This window comes from Oncorhynchus mykiss, chromosome 9, assembly GCF_057628025.1.
Source record: "Oncorhynchus mykiss isolate SJ-2025 chromosome 9, ASM5762802v1, whole genome shotgun sequence".
Taxonomy (NCBI): Eukaryota; Metazoa; Chordata; class Actinopteri; order Salmoniformes; family Salmonidae; genus Oncorhynchus; species Oncorhynchus mykiss.
The window spans coordinates 14,964,241-14,976,649 of NC_143030.1; the positions used below are offsets into that span (position 1 = coordinate 14,964,241).

The window sequence follows — 12,409 nt, forward strand, 5'->3', positions numbered from 1 at the left end:
TGGTAAGAGACCAAGTCCATATTATGTGTGTGTGTGTGTGTGTGTGTGTGTGTGTGTGTGTGTGTGTGTGTGTGTGTGTGTGTGTGTGTGTGTTTGTGTGTGTGTGTCTGTGTGTGTGTGTGTGTCTGTGTGTGTGTGTGTGTGTGTGTGTGTGTGCGCATGCGCGTGTATTTACAGATTGAGGTTGTTAGCGTTTAAGAAACAGGCCTAGGCCTGTGTGACAGTGTGTGGGTGTGAGATTGCGGAACAGAAGTTTCTTCTTCAAGTTATAACCACATAGTCAACCGTTGCCTTTGTGAAATGAAACACTGCAAGATAATTACAGATGTTGTGCAAATTACCATAACATACATATCAGTCCCATGTCAATAATAACCCTGCACTGTGACTAAATGTTCCTGTCTTTGACCACTATGAGTGGTTGATTATTTTGGGATTCTTACAAGCAGAGCATAGCCTGGTCTCAGATGTGTATGCTTTATAGCCAGCTCCTTTGACTATACATCAGAGGACCTAGCTAAAGCACAAACTGATAAGAGACCAGAGCTAAGCCGACTGCACCACCTGTAGCTGCTCATCTTAATCATTTTGTGTGAGAAAACACTTCATTGCATCTTTAGGACTTTTCCCATGTGTCTTGTCTACAAATCTAAATCTTCAACTTTTCTCTCAAGAGAGTAGTAGTTAATCACACACAATCACAAGGCAGTCATATCCAGTGCAGTCCGTTAGAGTAGTTTATCAGTTGCATGACAGCGCTATTGAGGTCAACACATGGGGCCAAAAAAAGGAGTGCAGTGCGTGAAAATGTGACAGGCTGTCTTGTGTGAACTGAGGAGGTGATGATGAACTGATGCAGGTGAAGTTTTCTTTAGGGCAGCTGTACAAAAAAATAGAGAAGTGTGTGTGTGCGTGCGCTTGAGCGTGCGCATGTGTGTGTGTGCGTGCATGTGTGTATTAGGCATCTCAATATGTCTGTGGGGTTGAATCTGGCCTTCACTATTTAACTGTTGCTCCCGCTCTCCACTGCTGAGAAAAGATGAAGAAGTCACCAACACACTCTGCAAAGTGAAAACAACAGACACAGAGGGATACCCGGAACATTGAAACTAGGACAGACTACCACAACTATTCTTATTGTGACATCTAGGCCAAGAAACAAATACTTGAGTAAAGTGACATAATTTCTGAACCAAATCGTTGTCAATCTATCAATCAAAATCAAGAGACTATAGCCTGTCAAACAAACTAAGCCATAAAACCCTTCCCCCAACGCCTTGGACATTGATCAGGTGCAGGAGTGAGCTAGAGCTAAGGGAAAAAAACGACTTTGGATTTTATGGTCTTAAGATAGGCGTAAAGACTTTAGCACCTGGACCATTATTCTGCTAACTGGGGGTCATTACAGCTGGACTATAGGGCAGAAAAGAAAGAGCTAAAGAGACAACACGCTCCACTGGAGTGTGTCCATCCACCAGATAAAAAGGGGGAGAATAATAAGCTGGAGTGAGGAGGGGTTGGTAGCTAAAAGAAGTGCAGGAAATCGGGGCGGGACAGGGAGGAGGGACAATGCTAATAGTTTGAGGATTTTGGAGTTTGAAAATAAAGGTTGCGGGGAGATCTCTTTAGCTGCTATTGTTGTGTGACTTTTTCCACCCTGTCTAACTTACTTTTTTTGGTTGTGGAGAGATCTGTTTTGTGTTTGAGTGCTGAAAGGGGGGGGGGGGGGGCATGGGGAGTTTAATTGATGTTGTTTGTATGAATTAATACATTTTCTAAACAGTCTGATTCATTTTATTACAGATTAAGTAGCCTATCCACTGTTATTGAAGTGTTGTTTATTGACGCTTGAGGTATAGGCCAAGCCTATTGCTTTTATTTCAATTGAGCGGCATAAAGCCTGAATAAGTGATACACTTTATCACCATGTCAAATGTCATTTTCAGCTGTCATCAAAACTGTGGAAACGCCAACCGGATGCTTCACATTGATGCATTTAGTGAAATATCTGGCTCATTGTTCTATCTGTGGTAGCAGTATGCAAATGAACGGCTCAATCGCTGATGCAATTCGGTTCCAGACGTTCAGCAAAAAAAATTAATTCAAAAATAGCCATTCCTTCGTCAACGATCCATTACTATTCCCGGTTGGTTCAAGGTAATTTCATTGAAACAACGTTGATTCAACTAGTGTGTACCCAGTTTTCTAGCTGGCACCATCCATCAATCCATCCAAAACGTCACCTTTTCAAACTCCAGTGCCGTCCGCGCTTTGCAGGTCTTACCCGCGCCCCCCTCCTATCTTCCCCATTCTCCCGCTTGACAACAGCGGGGAGAATTGGACCATGTGCCATGAAACGTGCCCACGGCGGGGCTGTGGGAAAGTTCGGGGAAGAGAGAACCCACACATTGTCATGGTAATGTCGGTGGGTCGAGGTGTTGGGGGCGGGAGGCTGTGGTGCTTAACACCCACACGGGGAGAGTACTTTTACTCCTGCTTCTATTCTAGTTTATTTCACTCAGTGTTTATCCATTCGTTACCTAGCCATTAAAACAGTACAAACGGAGTTCTGTGTGTGGATAGCCTTCAACTGCCAGAAGTCAAATCTAGCGTCATTTGGTTAATTGCGTGCAGACTGCCCACGGGAGATTAGGACACGGATAGTGTGGACTGTGAAGTTGAGCTATCAGTTGGTCGGCTGGTTTGGTGTGCGCTCTGCAGCGCGAGGATGACGGCCTCCAACATGGAACATGGAGGAAATGCTCCCGAGAAGAATTTTAACGCCAAAGATGAACGAAAGGTAGGCTTGCAATTGTCTTGGCCTAAACGCAATATTTTCGATATGAGGAATTTTGTAAAACTGGGTAATACATCAAGGTAAGGGTTGTGCAGGAATTGTTCGAAGTATCCCCCCCCCCCCCCCATTAAAATCCTTAATTGCCTGATGCAAATGAATGAATGCATGCATATCCCACTACTACATTTAATAAGATGCATGCCTTTATGCAATGTGCAGAGACAGTTGGTAGACTTTGCAAAAGGTTTGGCTGCAGGTTGTTGAATTCTCTTCAACAGGGTCTAGCTGCAGACTCATCATTTTATTGTAGTATCAAACGGAGTAACATTTCTCATATTTCATTCCAAAACTAAAATTGAGAGCTTGGTTTTACCTACAAAAATATGATTCTGAGATAATTGGCTTTAAAGTACCAAACCCACATTACCCCAGCTCAATTGATTAATACTTAAACAGAGGTATTAGTTGTAGTGTTGATTTGATTGACAGCTGCGGAAGCCTCTGATAGAGAAGAAGAGGCGGGAGCGAATCAACTGCAGCCTTGAGCAGCTGAAGGGGATCATGGTGGACGCCTATAACCTAGATGTGAGTACACCCACACATATGCATAGACGCACAATGAGAATATTTTTGATAAACCACAAAACTTTCAGAACATTTGCATGATCTTCTTCCCTATTTAACTCTGACTTCTGTTAGCAATCTAAACTGGAGAAGGCTGATGTACTGGAGGTTACTGTCCAACATATGGAGGGTCTACAAAAGGGTCATGGTAAGCACATAGACACACACCATCACTTTAATCAATGACAGAATACCGTAGCTCACTTTTAATGCAATATTGTTCCAAGTTCTAATGGAACATACAGAGCTGGTTGTAAATTATACTCCAGTGCTGCATGGGGTAATGTAAGCACTGGAACCAATAATATGTATAAACCCTAGATTGCTGATGCTAGGTAATTGCCAATGAGAGGCTTTGAAGCCACCGGCCGCCATATTGGTACTCCTCCGAAGGAGCAGTCTATACTGGAATTCTCCAGTGTGTGTGTGTGTATATATATATATATATATATATATATATATATATATATATATATATATATATATATATATATATATATATATATATATATATATATATATATATATATATATATATATATATATATATATATATATGAATGAGGGGACAAAGTTACTCTTGAGTGGCGCAGTGGTCTAAAGCACTGCATCTCAGTGCAAGAGGTGTCACTATAGTACCTGTTTTGAATCCAGGCTGTATCACATCCGGCCGTGATTAGGAGTCCCATAGGGTCGGTACACAATTAGCCCAGCATCATCCAGATTTGGCCTGAGTAGGCCGTCATTGTAAATAAGAATTTGTTCTTAAATGACTTGCCTATTTAAATAAAAAATATATATTTAATTAAGCATTTCTTTGTTGTAGTGGGGACAGAAAAATGAATAGTCTTAAAAAAAAATGCTTTTATATATTTTTGTTTAACATATAGCTCCAAAATGGATGTGCGGTGGATTCTAAACAGCACCCCTGTTGGTAATCTAGGGTTATTACATATCATTGATTGGAACCCTTATAGTGGGTGGGATTATCATGTGTTGTCAATCATTGACTAATGTCTCCCGATAGGGGTCCTTCACTCTACATATCAATGAGCTCCTATTGGGTAAATTCAGAAAACCTGTTTGACAGCTCCTGACAAACTGGAATTCAAAGCAAGCCAGGGAATGAGAAGAGAACCACCTTCACTACCCTGATCACATTCACCAGTTGATAACTGATTTATTTTATTTGTTATATAAAGTAATACATTTAATTGACAGATATAAATGTGTTCACTCAGCTCACTGCATATACATTAGTGCATAACACCATCAATATTCTGCATTCCCAACAATATTGTAACTATGCATTGCAGTGGTGGCTGGAGGGAGGAGCTATAGGAAGCATGCTCATTTATAATGGCTGAAATGGGATCGATGGACCGGAGTCAATCATGTGGTGTCCAAGCATTTCGCTACAGTCGCATTAACCTCTGCTAACCATGTGTATGTGACCAATAACATTTGATATGTATGTTGTTTTATACCATTCCATTAATTCCATTCCAGTCGTTACAATGAGCCCCTCCTCCTATAGCTCCTCCGACCAGCCTCCTCTGATGCATTGTAGGACGTTCTAAACCTGACTGAGTTGTTCTCACCCCTGACTCACTGCCACTCCCCTGTGGTTCTTCTGTATTTAGGTACTGGCATCCCTGCTGGTCCCCGTGTCGGGTTCCAGTCCCGGCAGCGCTACAGCAGTGGATACATCCAGTGTATGCAGGAGGTCCATAACCTGCTCCTGGGCTGTCCAGACATGGACAAGCCTCTAGGGGCCCAGCTCCTCAATCACCTCCTTAAGTCTCTGCCCCACATCAGCTTAGAGACTGGGCCTGGAAACACTGGTGGCAATGGGCCTGGAAACACTGGTGGCAATGGGCCTAATCGGACCCCAACAAGGCCTATCACTGGTGAGGTCAATGGGACTCTGATAAGGGCCATTGGTAATTGTAACGGTAGAATTGGTAGTGGTGGTGGTAGTAGTAGTAGTGGTGCTAGTCCCAATTCTGGACCTGGATCCCCTCCCCAGTCTCCGCTTTCACTGCCTTCTGGAGGCGTAGGTCTATTCCGACCTCGCCGTTTACAGATGCATCATGCCTCGCCGCCGTTGACCCCGCCCACAAGATGTTCCCCGCTCCATGCCCCCCACAGGCAGGTGCATTCTGGGAGAGATTGGAGGGAGCAGCTGCCTGCCTCCTCCCCTTCTAGCTCACCCAACCTCCCCCAGCCAGGGGTGTCTCACCCCGCCCCCCTGCCCCCTTTCTTCGGCCCTGTGGGAGACCCCTCTATGTGGAGGCCTTGGTGAAAGAGGACACACACACACACACACACACATTTCATCACTTTAGGACCCCTGAGTTTTTCCTCACCCTGTGATCTGAGTGAAAAAATGCCCTATTGGCAGCAGACCACCTAAGGCCTGGGGTTTTTCCCAGTCACCTCATGCTGTGGTCAGGAAAAACTAAGGGACTCTTTGTTTTTGATCTAATTCCATCTCATGGAATCGCTCAACTCTGTTGTTCCTGGATTTAGTGCAGAAGTCAGGAGATAAAGATCTAGGTGGATTTATTGCAGAAGTCAGGAGATAAAGATCTAGGTGGATCTACAAGTTTCACTTCCTGTCAAATTGAATCCAATATGTTGTGGTGTGATTGACAGATGCATCAGCTCTCTAGGAACATGTCTGTAGTGTTCTGCTATATTAACTGCATTGCCAGCGGTTCTATGGTCTCATTTTTCGTTTAAATGCTTCACATTTTAGACATACAAATATTTGTATATTTTTTTATGAGATTGGCCAGAAGTAAGCATTGTTTTTACAATTTTGTGTTTTCTTCCAAATATTTCGCTGGTGTTCATTTTATGTTTTCAATGTGTAGAAAATGGTCACAGAATGTGGAATTTGTTTTGTCACACACTGATGATAAATTGATTGATTCATTTATTAAACAGATTTGATTAATTGATTCAGATCTGTTTGTAATTACAATGAATTGCTTACTTTGGAAATGTTTTCATCCTTGTATATTCAATGTTTCATATTGAAACAGCTAAAATAAAGTGTGCTGGATCTTTGTTTTTCAGAATTTAATAAAACGGCATTAAAACAATAGTAAATGTGAACCATCTTTTGTATGCTGAAGTTATGAATAGCAAATGATAGAAATACCATTATATTGTATGGATTTAAAACAATATATAAAAATCGGTCTAGGAAAGTACTCTAGTTCCATGTACACGAAATAGCACAGGATAGCGTGGCCGAGCGGTCTAAGGCGCTGGATTAAGGCTCCAGTCTCTTCGGGGGCGTGGGTTCGAATCCCACCGCTGTCAGGCAAGCTTTTGACCGAATTTAATTTGGCCTGACCGTAGGAATTACCTTTTGCCAACTGCGAATACCAGTTCGTAGTTTAAATATGCTATAAATCATGTATCTTTAATACTTACCGGAAACAGTTGTCACTTGTCGCATAAAATAAATAAATATATATCCGTGATGTCCGCAGTGTACATTCGTAAGCCAAAAAGATTTCACCACTAGGTGTCCCTGTTGCATAATTTATTTTTTAGGAATCCCTGGCTATACTATATATATATATATATATATATATATATAGTACCAGTCAAAGTTTGGACACCTACTCATTCAAGGGTTTTTCTTTATTTTGACCATTTACTACATTGTTGAATAATAGTGAAGACATCAGAACTATGAAATAACACATGGAATCATGTAGTAACCTAAAAAGTGTTTAAACAAATCAAAATATATTTCATATTTTAGATTCTTCAAAGTAGCCACCCTTTGACTTGTTGACAGCTTTCCACACTCTTGGCATTCTTTCAAACGGCTTCATGAGCTGGAATGCCTTAAAATGAACACGTGTGCCTCGTTAAAAGTTCACTTGTCAAAAGTTCAATAAAAACAAACAATAAATCATGATAAACAAGCTGGGTTGAGAGCTGCAGTTCATTCAGAAAGTATTCAGACCCTTGACTTTTTCCACATTTTGTTACGTTACAGGTTCAATTGTTATTTTCCCTCATCAATCTACACACAATACACCATAATGACAAAGCAAAAACTATTTATAAAAAAATTAACTAAAATTTCACATTTACGTAAGTATTCAGACCCTTTACTCAGTACTTTGTTGAAGCACCTTTTGCAATTACAGCCTCGAGTCTTCTTGGGTATGACACAACAAGCTTGGCACACCTGTATTTTGAGAGTTTCTCCCATTATTCTCTGCAGATCCTCTCAAGCTCCACCAGGTTGGATGGGGATCATCGCTGCACAGCTATTTTCAGGTCTCTCCAGAGATGTTTGATCGAGTTCATGTCCGGGCTCTGGCTGGGCCACTCAAGGACACACAGAGACTTGCCCTGAAGCCACTCCTGCGTTGTCTTGGCTGTGTGCTTAGGGACGTTGTCCTGTTGGAAGGTGAACCTTCGCCCCAGTCTGACGTCCTGAGCACTCTGGAGCAGGTTTTCATTAAGGATCTCTCTGTACTTTGCTCCGTTCATCTTTCCCTCAATCTCAATTGGTCTCCCAGTCCCTGCCGCTGAAAAACATCCCCACAGCATGATGCTGCCACCACCATGTTTCACCGTAGGGACGGTGCCAGGTTTCCTCCAGACGTGATGCTTGGCAATCAGGCCAAAGAGTTCAATCTTGGTTTCATCCAGTGGAGGCTCCTCATAGGAGGAAGAGGAGGACCATCCTCCCCAGTGAAATTTCATAAAAATAAAAATAGTTAAACATTAAAAAAGTTATCATTTTTTGATAAAACTGTATTTAATATATTCAGATGTCACCAAATAATTTATTAAAATACATTGTTTTGTAATGAACATCTACAGTAACTTCAACAGCACTGTGGGGTAGCACCATGGTGTAGGTGTCTGGCTACAATGACTTCAATACAAAACCTAGGAGGCTCGTAGGCCTTACATAGGCATACATGGTAATTATGACCACTTCCGGAGGACATCCTCCAACCAATCAAAACTTTTGCAGTATGTACTGACATGTTGTCCATCCAATCATAGAATTAGGATCAGAGAACGAACCTAGTGAGTTGTATTGGGATTGTTCATTATGGGGGTTCTATATGTTGAGAAGCTTGGTGACATTGTTGGATAGAGATTAAGAGTGAAAAGTGATAGTTGAGCATTTTTAAAAATATTATTCAAATCAATTTACAGGAGACGGAGGAAGTATATTATACATTGTTTTCTCGTTTTTTTAGCTTTATTTTTGTGTGTAGTTAGTGCAATTAATTTAAATTTGCCTTGCTAACTTCAGTAGCTAGCTAGCTACCAGTGCGAGTGTTCAGTTTTCTCCGCCAGAATGGTACAGTAGAATAACCAACATGCCGAAAATGTTGTGGACTTTTTGTTGAAGAACCCCTTTAATTCTCTTGGGTACACGGTGCGAATTAAAAGTGAGGGTCGACCTCTGCCTTAGATCAGTTTCATGAAGAAGGGTGAAAAGGTGCAGGCTTTCAATACCAACTGGTATCAAAAGTATAACGTTAGTTGGTTAACATGGAGCCTTTCATCAAGCCGCCTGTATTGCTTGCCTTGCCTGCTTTTTGGAAGGTCTGAGACCTGGTCAAAAGGTGGGTACAGGGACCTGAAGAACACCAATCGTTCCGCAGGCAGCATATAAATGCCCACATCAGATTCATGCTTCAGGGAAAAAGCTGCATCGATCATGACGAAGGTCTGCGTATTCAAACTGTGCGACACAACGAGAAAGAAGAAACAGGGATGTTCTCAAGCGGCTTGTCAACACCACTACGTTTTTGGGCTTGCAAGAATTTGCTTTTCGAGGACACTACAAGTGTCACTCCCTGACCATAGTTTGCTTTGTATGTTTCTATGTTTTGTTTGGTCAGGGTGTGATCTAAGTGGGCATTCTATGTTGTGTGTCTGTTTCTGTGTTTGGCCTGATATGGTTCTCAATCAGAGGCAGGTGTTAGTCATTGTCTCTGATTGGGAACCATATTTAGGTAGCCTGGGTTTCACTGTGTGTTTGTGGGTGATTGTTCCTGTGTTTGCACCAGATAGGGCTGTTTTGGTTTTTCACATTTCTTGGTTTTGTTAGTCCATTCATGTATAGTTTCTTTGTTAAAGAACCATGAATAATAACCATGCTGCGTTTTGGTCCGCCTCTCCTTCAACACAAGAAAACCTTTACAACAAGCTGGTAAATTTTGCCGACAAGGGAAACTACAATGAGCTTGCAGCGGTAATTGCACGTAACAATGCTTTACTTGCATATTGAAATTTCAACGGTATTTTCTGGGATGTTGAAATCAGTTCCGAATGATTTGATAACTTCCATCGCATCATCCAGTAAAAAATTAAAGTGAGAGGTTTAGGTGCTCAAGTAGGCCCCACTTTCCTCCGGTATTTATTTACAGACAAACAAATTTCATGATATAAATATTGCAGCAGCCTAGGCTACACCTAAACATTAGAGATGCTGTATGGAATGAAAACTAGACCATTCAGTCTGATCAACTGTAGGCTGTATGCATATACTCTTATTGGTAGCCTATGTGAGCTGTCAGGTTGGTCAGGGTAAACTAATTGGTAACGTTATGTATTTATAGTCCATTTGTGTGTCAGGACAAAATGTGAACGTGATCAAATTTGGTAATATATTTGAAATTGGTCTGCCTAGGCTGCCACAACGTTTTCAATCCAAAATTATTGACTGGAATTAATCAATCAACATAATAGTGATGACAGATGTGAGTTAATTGGTTTATAAGGCCTACAGTTGCATATAACTGCATGATGGAAACATTCATAAAGCAAGCTCAGCCCTGTGAGTAATATTGTCTATCAGTTGTCTCTGTGTCTGGGTAGAGGAAATCCCCCTGCTAATCTAAATATAATGAATAAGAGCAAGTAAAAGGTTGCTGCAGTTTGAAAGGGTTTTCATCTACCCCAGGGCCAGGAGTTTTTTTTTCTCAGTTTAAAACTGTGTGACCTGATTACGAAACACTGGTCCCATCATAGCCCTTATAAAACCTTTTTACAACTGATTAATCACTGTCATACCTTATATGGTCCAGAGTTTTCCTTGTTAGGTTAACAGATGAGGAAAAACTCCGGGCCCCAGAGGATAAAAATTGCCCCCTGCTCTGGGACCTATGGTGCCACCAGTCTGCTTGTAGATGTCAGGTATGTAGATGATCAGGGTGTTATTCAAGAATGTTTCTTGGGCTACTTTGATGTGTCAAGTGGGTGTGATGCCAACTCTGTGTTTAACTTCCCGGACAAACTTGCTGTTGAAACCTACGATGACGCAGCTGTAATGGAATGTATCTGCTATTTGTATTTCCAGTTAAGGTATCTTTACTTTTACTCAAGTATGATAATTGGGTACTTTTTCTATCACTGGATTCACGAGTTCCTTGACAAACCAAGAAAATAGGAATACAAGGCTTTATCGTTGGGTTTTTAACAGAAATGTTTGGCGATCGACTAGGAATGCCTTGGAGATCGACCAGTTGATTGCGATTGTCCGGTTGGTGACCACTGCTCTAGGAAGTTGAGTGAAGTTCAATCTTGTGCTTCTCTCTGTGGGTTCAAATAGCCTAATATAATATTAACTCATGCAGAAGTAAGCAGTTGTTGCAGTAAAATGAAACACCAAATATAAGTTGTGACTTGGGAAGAGGAGTGGATAAAAGTGATTTATTTATTTCAGCATCTTGAGAGAATTAATGCTTTGTTAGGGACCGTCTGTAGAGGTGCTATTTTTATCAGCATCAAAAAAGATGATTGAATTTCAACCACAAAAAATATGCATCCAAGACAAACCAAAATCTTATCAGAAACATGTTGGGTCATTCTCATAGCTTTTAATTCCTTTAAAACCGGTCCTACTGATGTCATTTAGACATTTTTCACAGAAAACTGTTCCCGAATGTTTTTTTTCGTTGTTGCATTTTCTCCCCGTTCCCTAAATGTCTGCTGCAGGAGAGGCAGAGATGAAAGAGAAAGCTTTACCAATGTCAAATAGCTGGAAAGATTAATTCCACTGATGTACGACATATTTCCTGTCGAGCAAGGGTTTATTTAGTCTTCTAGGGCAACAAGTAATGACAGAGAACCTGCCTGTATCTAATTAGGCTTATATATAAACTACCAAAATGTCGGAAATTATAAGCAGAAACATAGACCTATCTAAATTAGGCTTAACAAAACAAAAAAAATCACGCATCTCTGACTGTACAGCGCATTTTCTAAATTTGCGGCTTATGGTCGGATGTGGGCCTCAGAGTGAAAATCTATCACATATAGTTGGGCAGTTGCAGCTCGCCGGCTTTGTATTCATGTTACCTGATGAAATTGCTGTACAATATGATCTTGTTGCCATCTAATGCACATTCATATGTCATAAATCAGCACTGCAGAGCTCTCCTTGTCTTCTGCCGTGCCTTGATTGTATTACTGCTGATGATATCTGCTTCACTGATTTCTGCTCTCGTAAAAGCCTGGGTTTTCTGCACGTTAACACTAGAAGCTTATTACCTAAAATGGATCAATTGAAAGTGTGGGTTCACAGCTCCAATCCCGATGTGTTGGTCATTCCTGAGACGTGGTTAAGGAAGAGTGTTTTGAATACTGATGTTAACCTTTCTGTTTATAACCTTTTTTGGCAAGACAGATCTTCCAAAGGTGGGGAAGTGGCAATCTTTCCCAAGGATCACCTTCAGTGCTCTGTTGTCTCCACCAAGTCTGTCCCCAAACAATTTGATTTGCTGGTTTTAAGCATTCAACTTTCAAATAGCTCTTTGTTGACTGTTGCTGGGTGTTATCGTCATCCATCAGCACCGGCCTGTACCCCACTTGCCCTCTCTCCTGGCCCCTTGCACGAAGTCTGAATTTGTCCTGCTAGGTGACCTAAACTGGGATATGCTTAAACCACCTGACCAAGTCCTAAAGCAATGAGACTCCCTAAAT

At 41.3% G+C, this 12,409-nt stretch overlaps 1 protein-coding gene and 1 non-coding gene across 2 annotated transcripts; both read left to right on the forward strand.

Moving 5' to 3' along the window:
• Positions 1-835: 835 nt before the first annotated feature.
• LOC110531462 (uncharacterized) lies at positions 836-6,533 on the forward strand. Its single transcript, XM_021614672.3, has 4 exons — positions 836-2,800; positions 3,287-3,382; positions 3,497-3,569; positions 5,065-6,533. Exons 1-4 carry the CDS (start codon positions 2,729-2,731, stop codon positions 5,724-5,726), a joined length of 903 nt encoding a protein of 300 aa, XP_021470347.2. The 5' UTR covers positions 836-2,728; the 3' UTR covers positions 5,727-6,533.
• Positions 6,534-6,672: 139 nt separating this feature from the next.
• trnal-aag (transfer RNA leucine (anticodon AAG)) lies at positions 6,673-6,754 on the forward strand. The gene has a single exon. It is a non-coding gene; the product is annotated as a tRNA-Leu (tRNA).
• The last annotated feature ends 5,655 nt before the right edge of the window (positions 6,755-12,409 follow it).

Coding starts and splice junctions, on each gene's coding strand:
- LOC110531462 (XM_021614672.3), top strand. CDS start 2,729: ATGACGGCCTCCAACATGGAACATGGAGGAAATGCTCCCGAGAAGAAT. Junction 2,801..3,286: donor ACGCCAAAGATGAACGAAAG/GTAGGCTTGCAA, acceptor TTTGATTGACAG/CTGCGGAAGCCTCTGATAGA. Junction 3,383..3,496: donor TGGACGCCTATAACCTAGAT/GTGAGTACACCC, acceptor GACTTCTGTTAG/CAATCTAAACTGGAGAAGGC.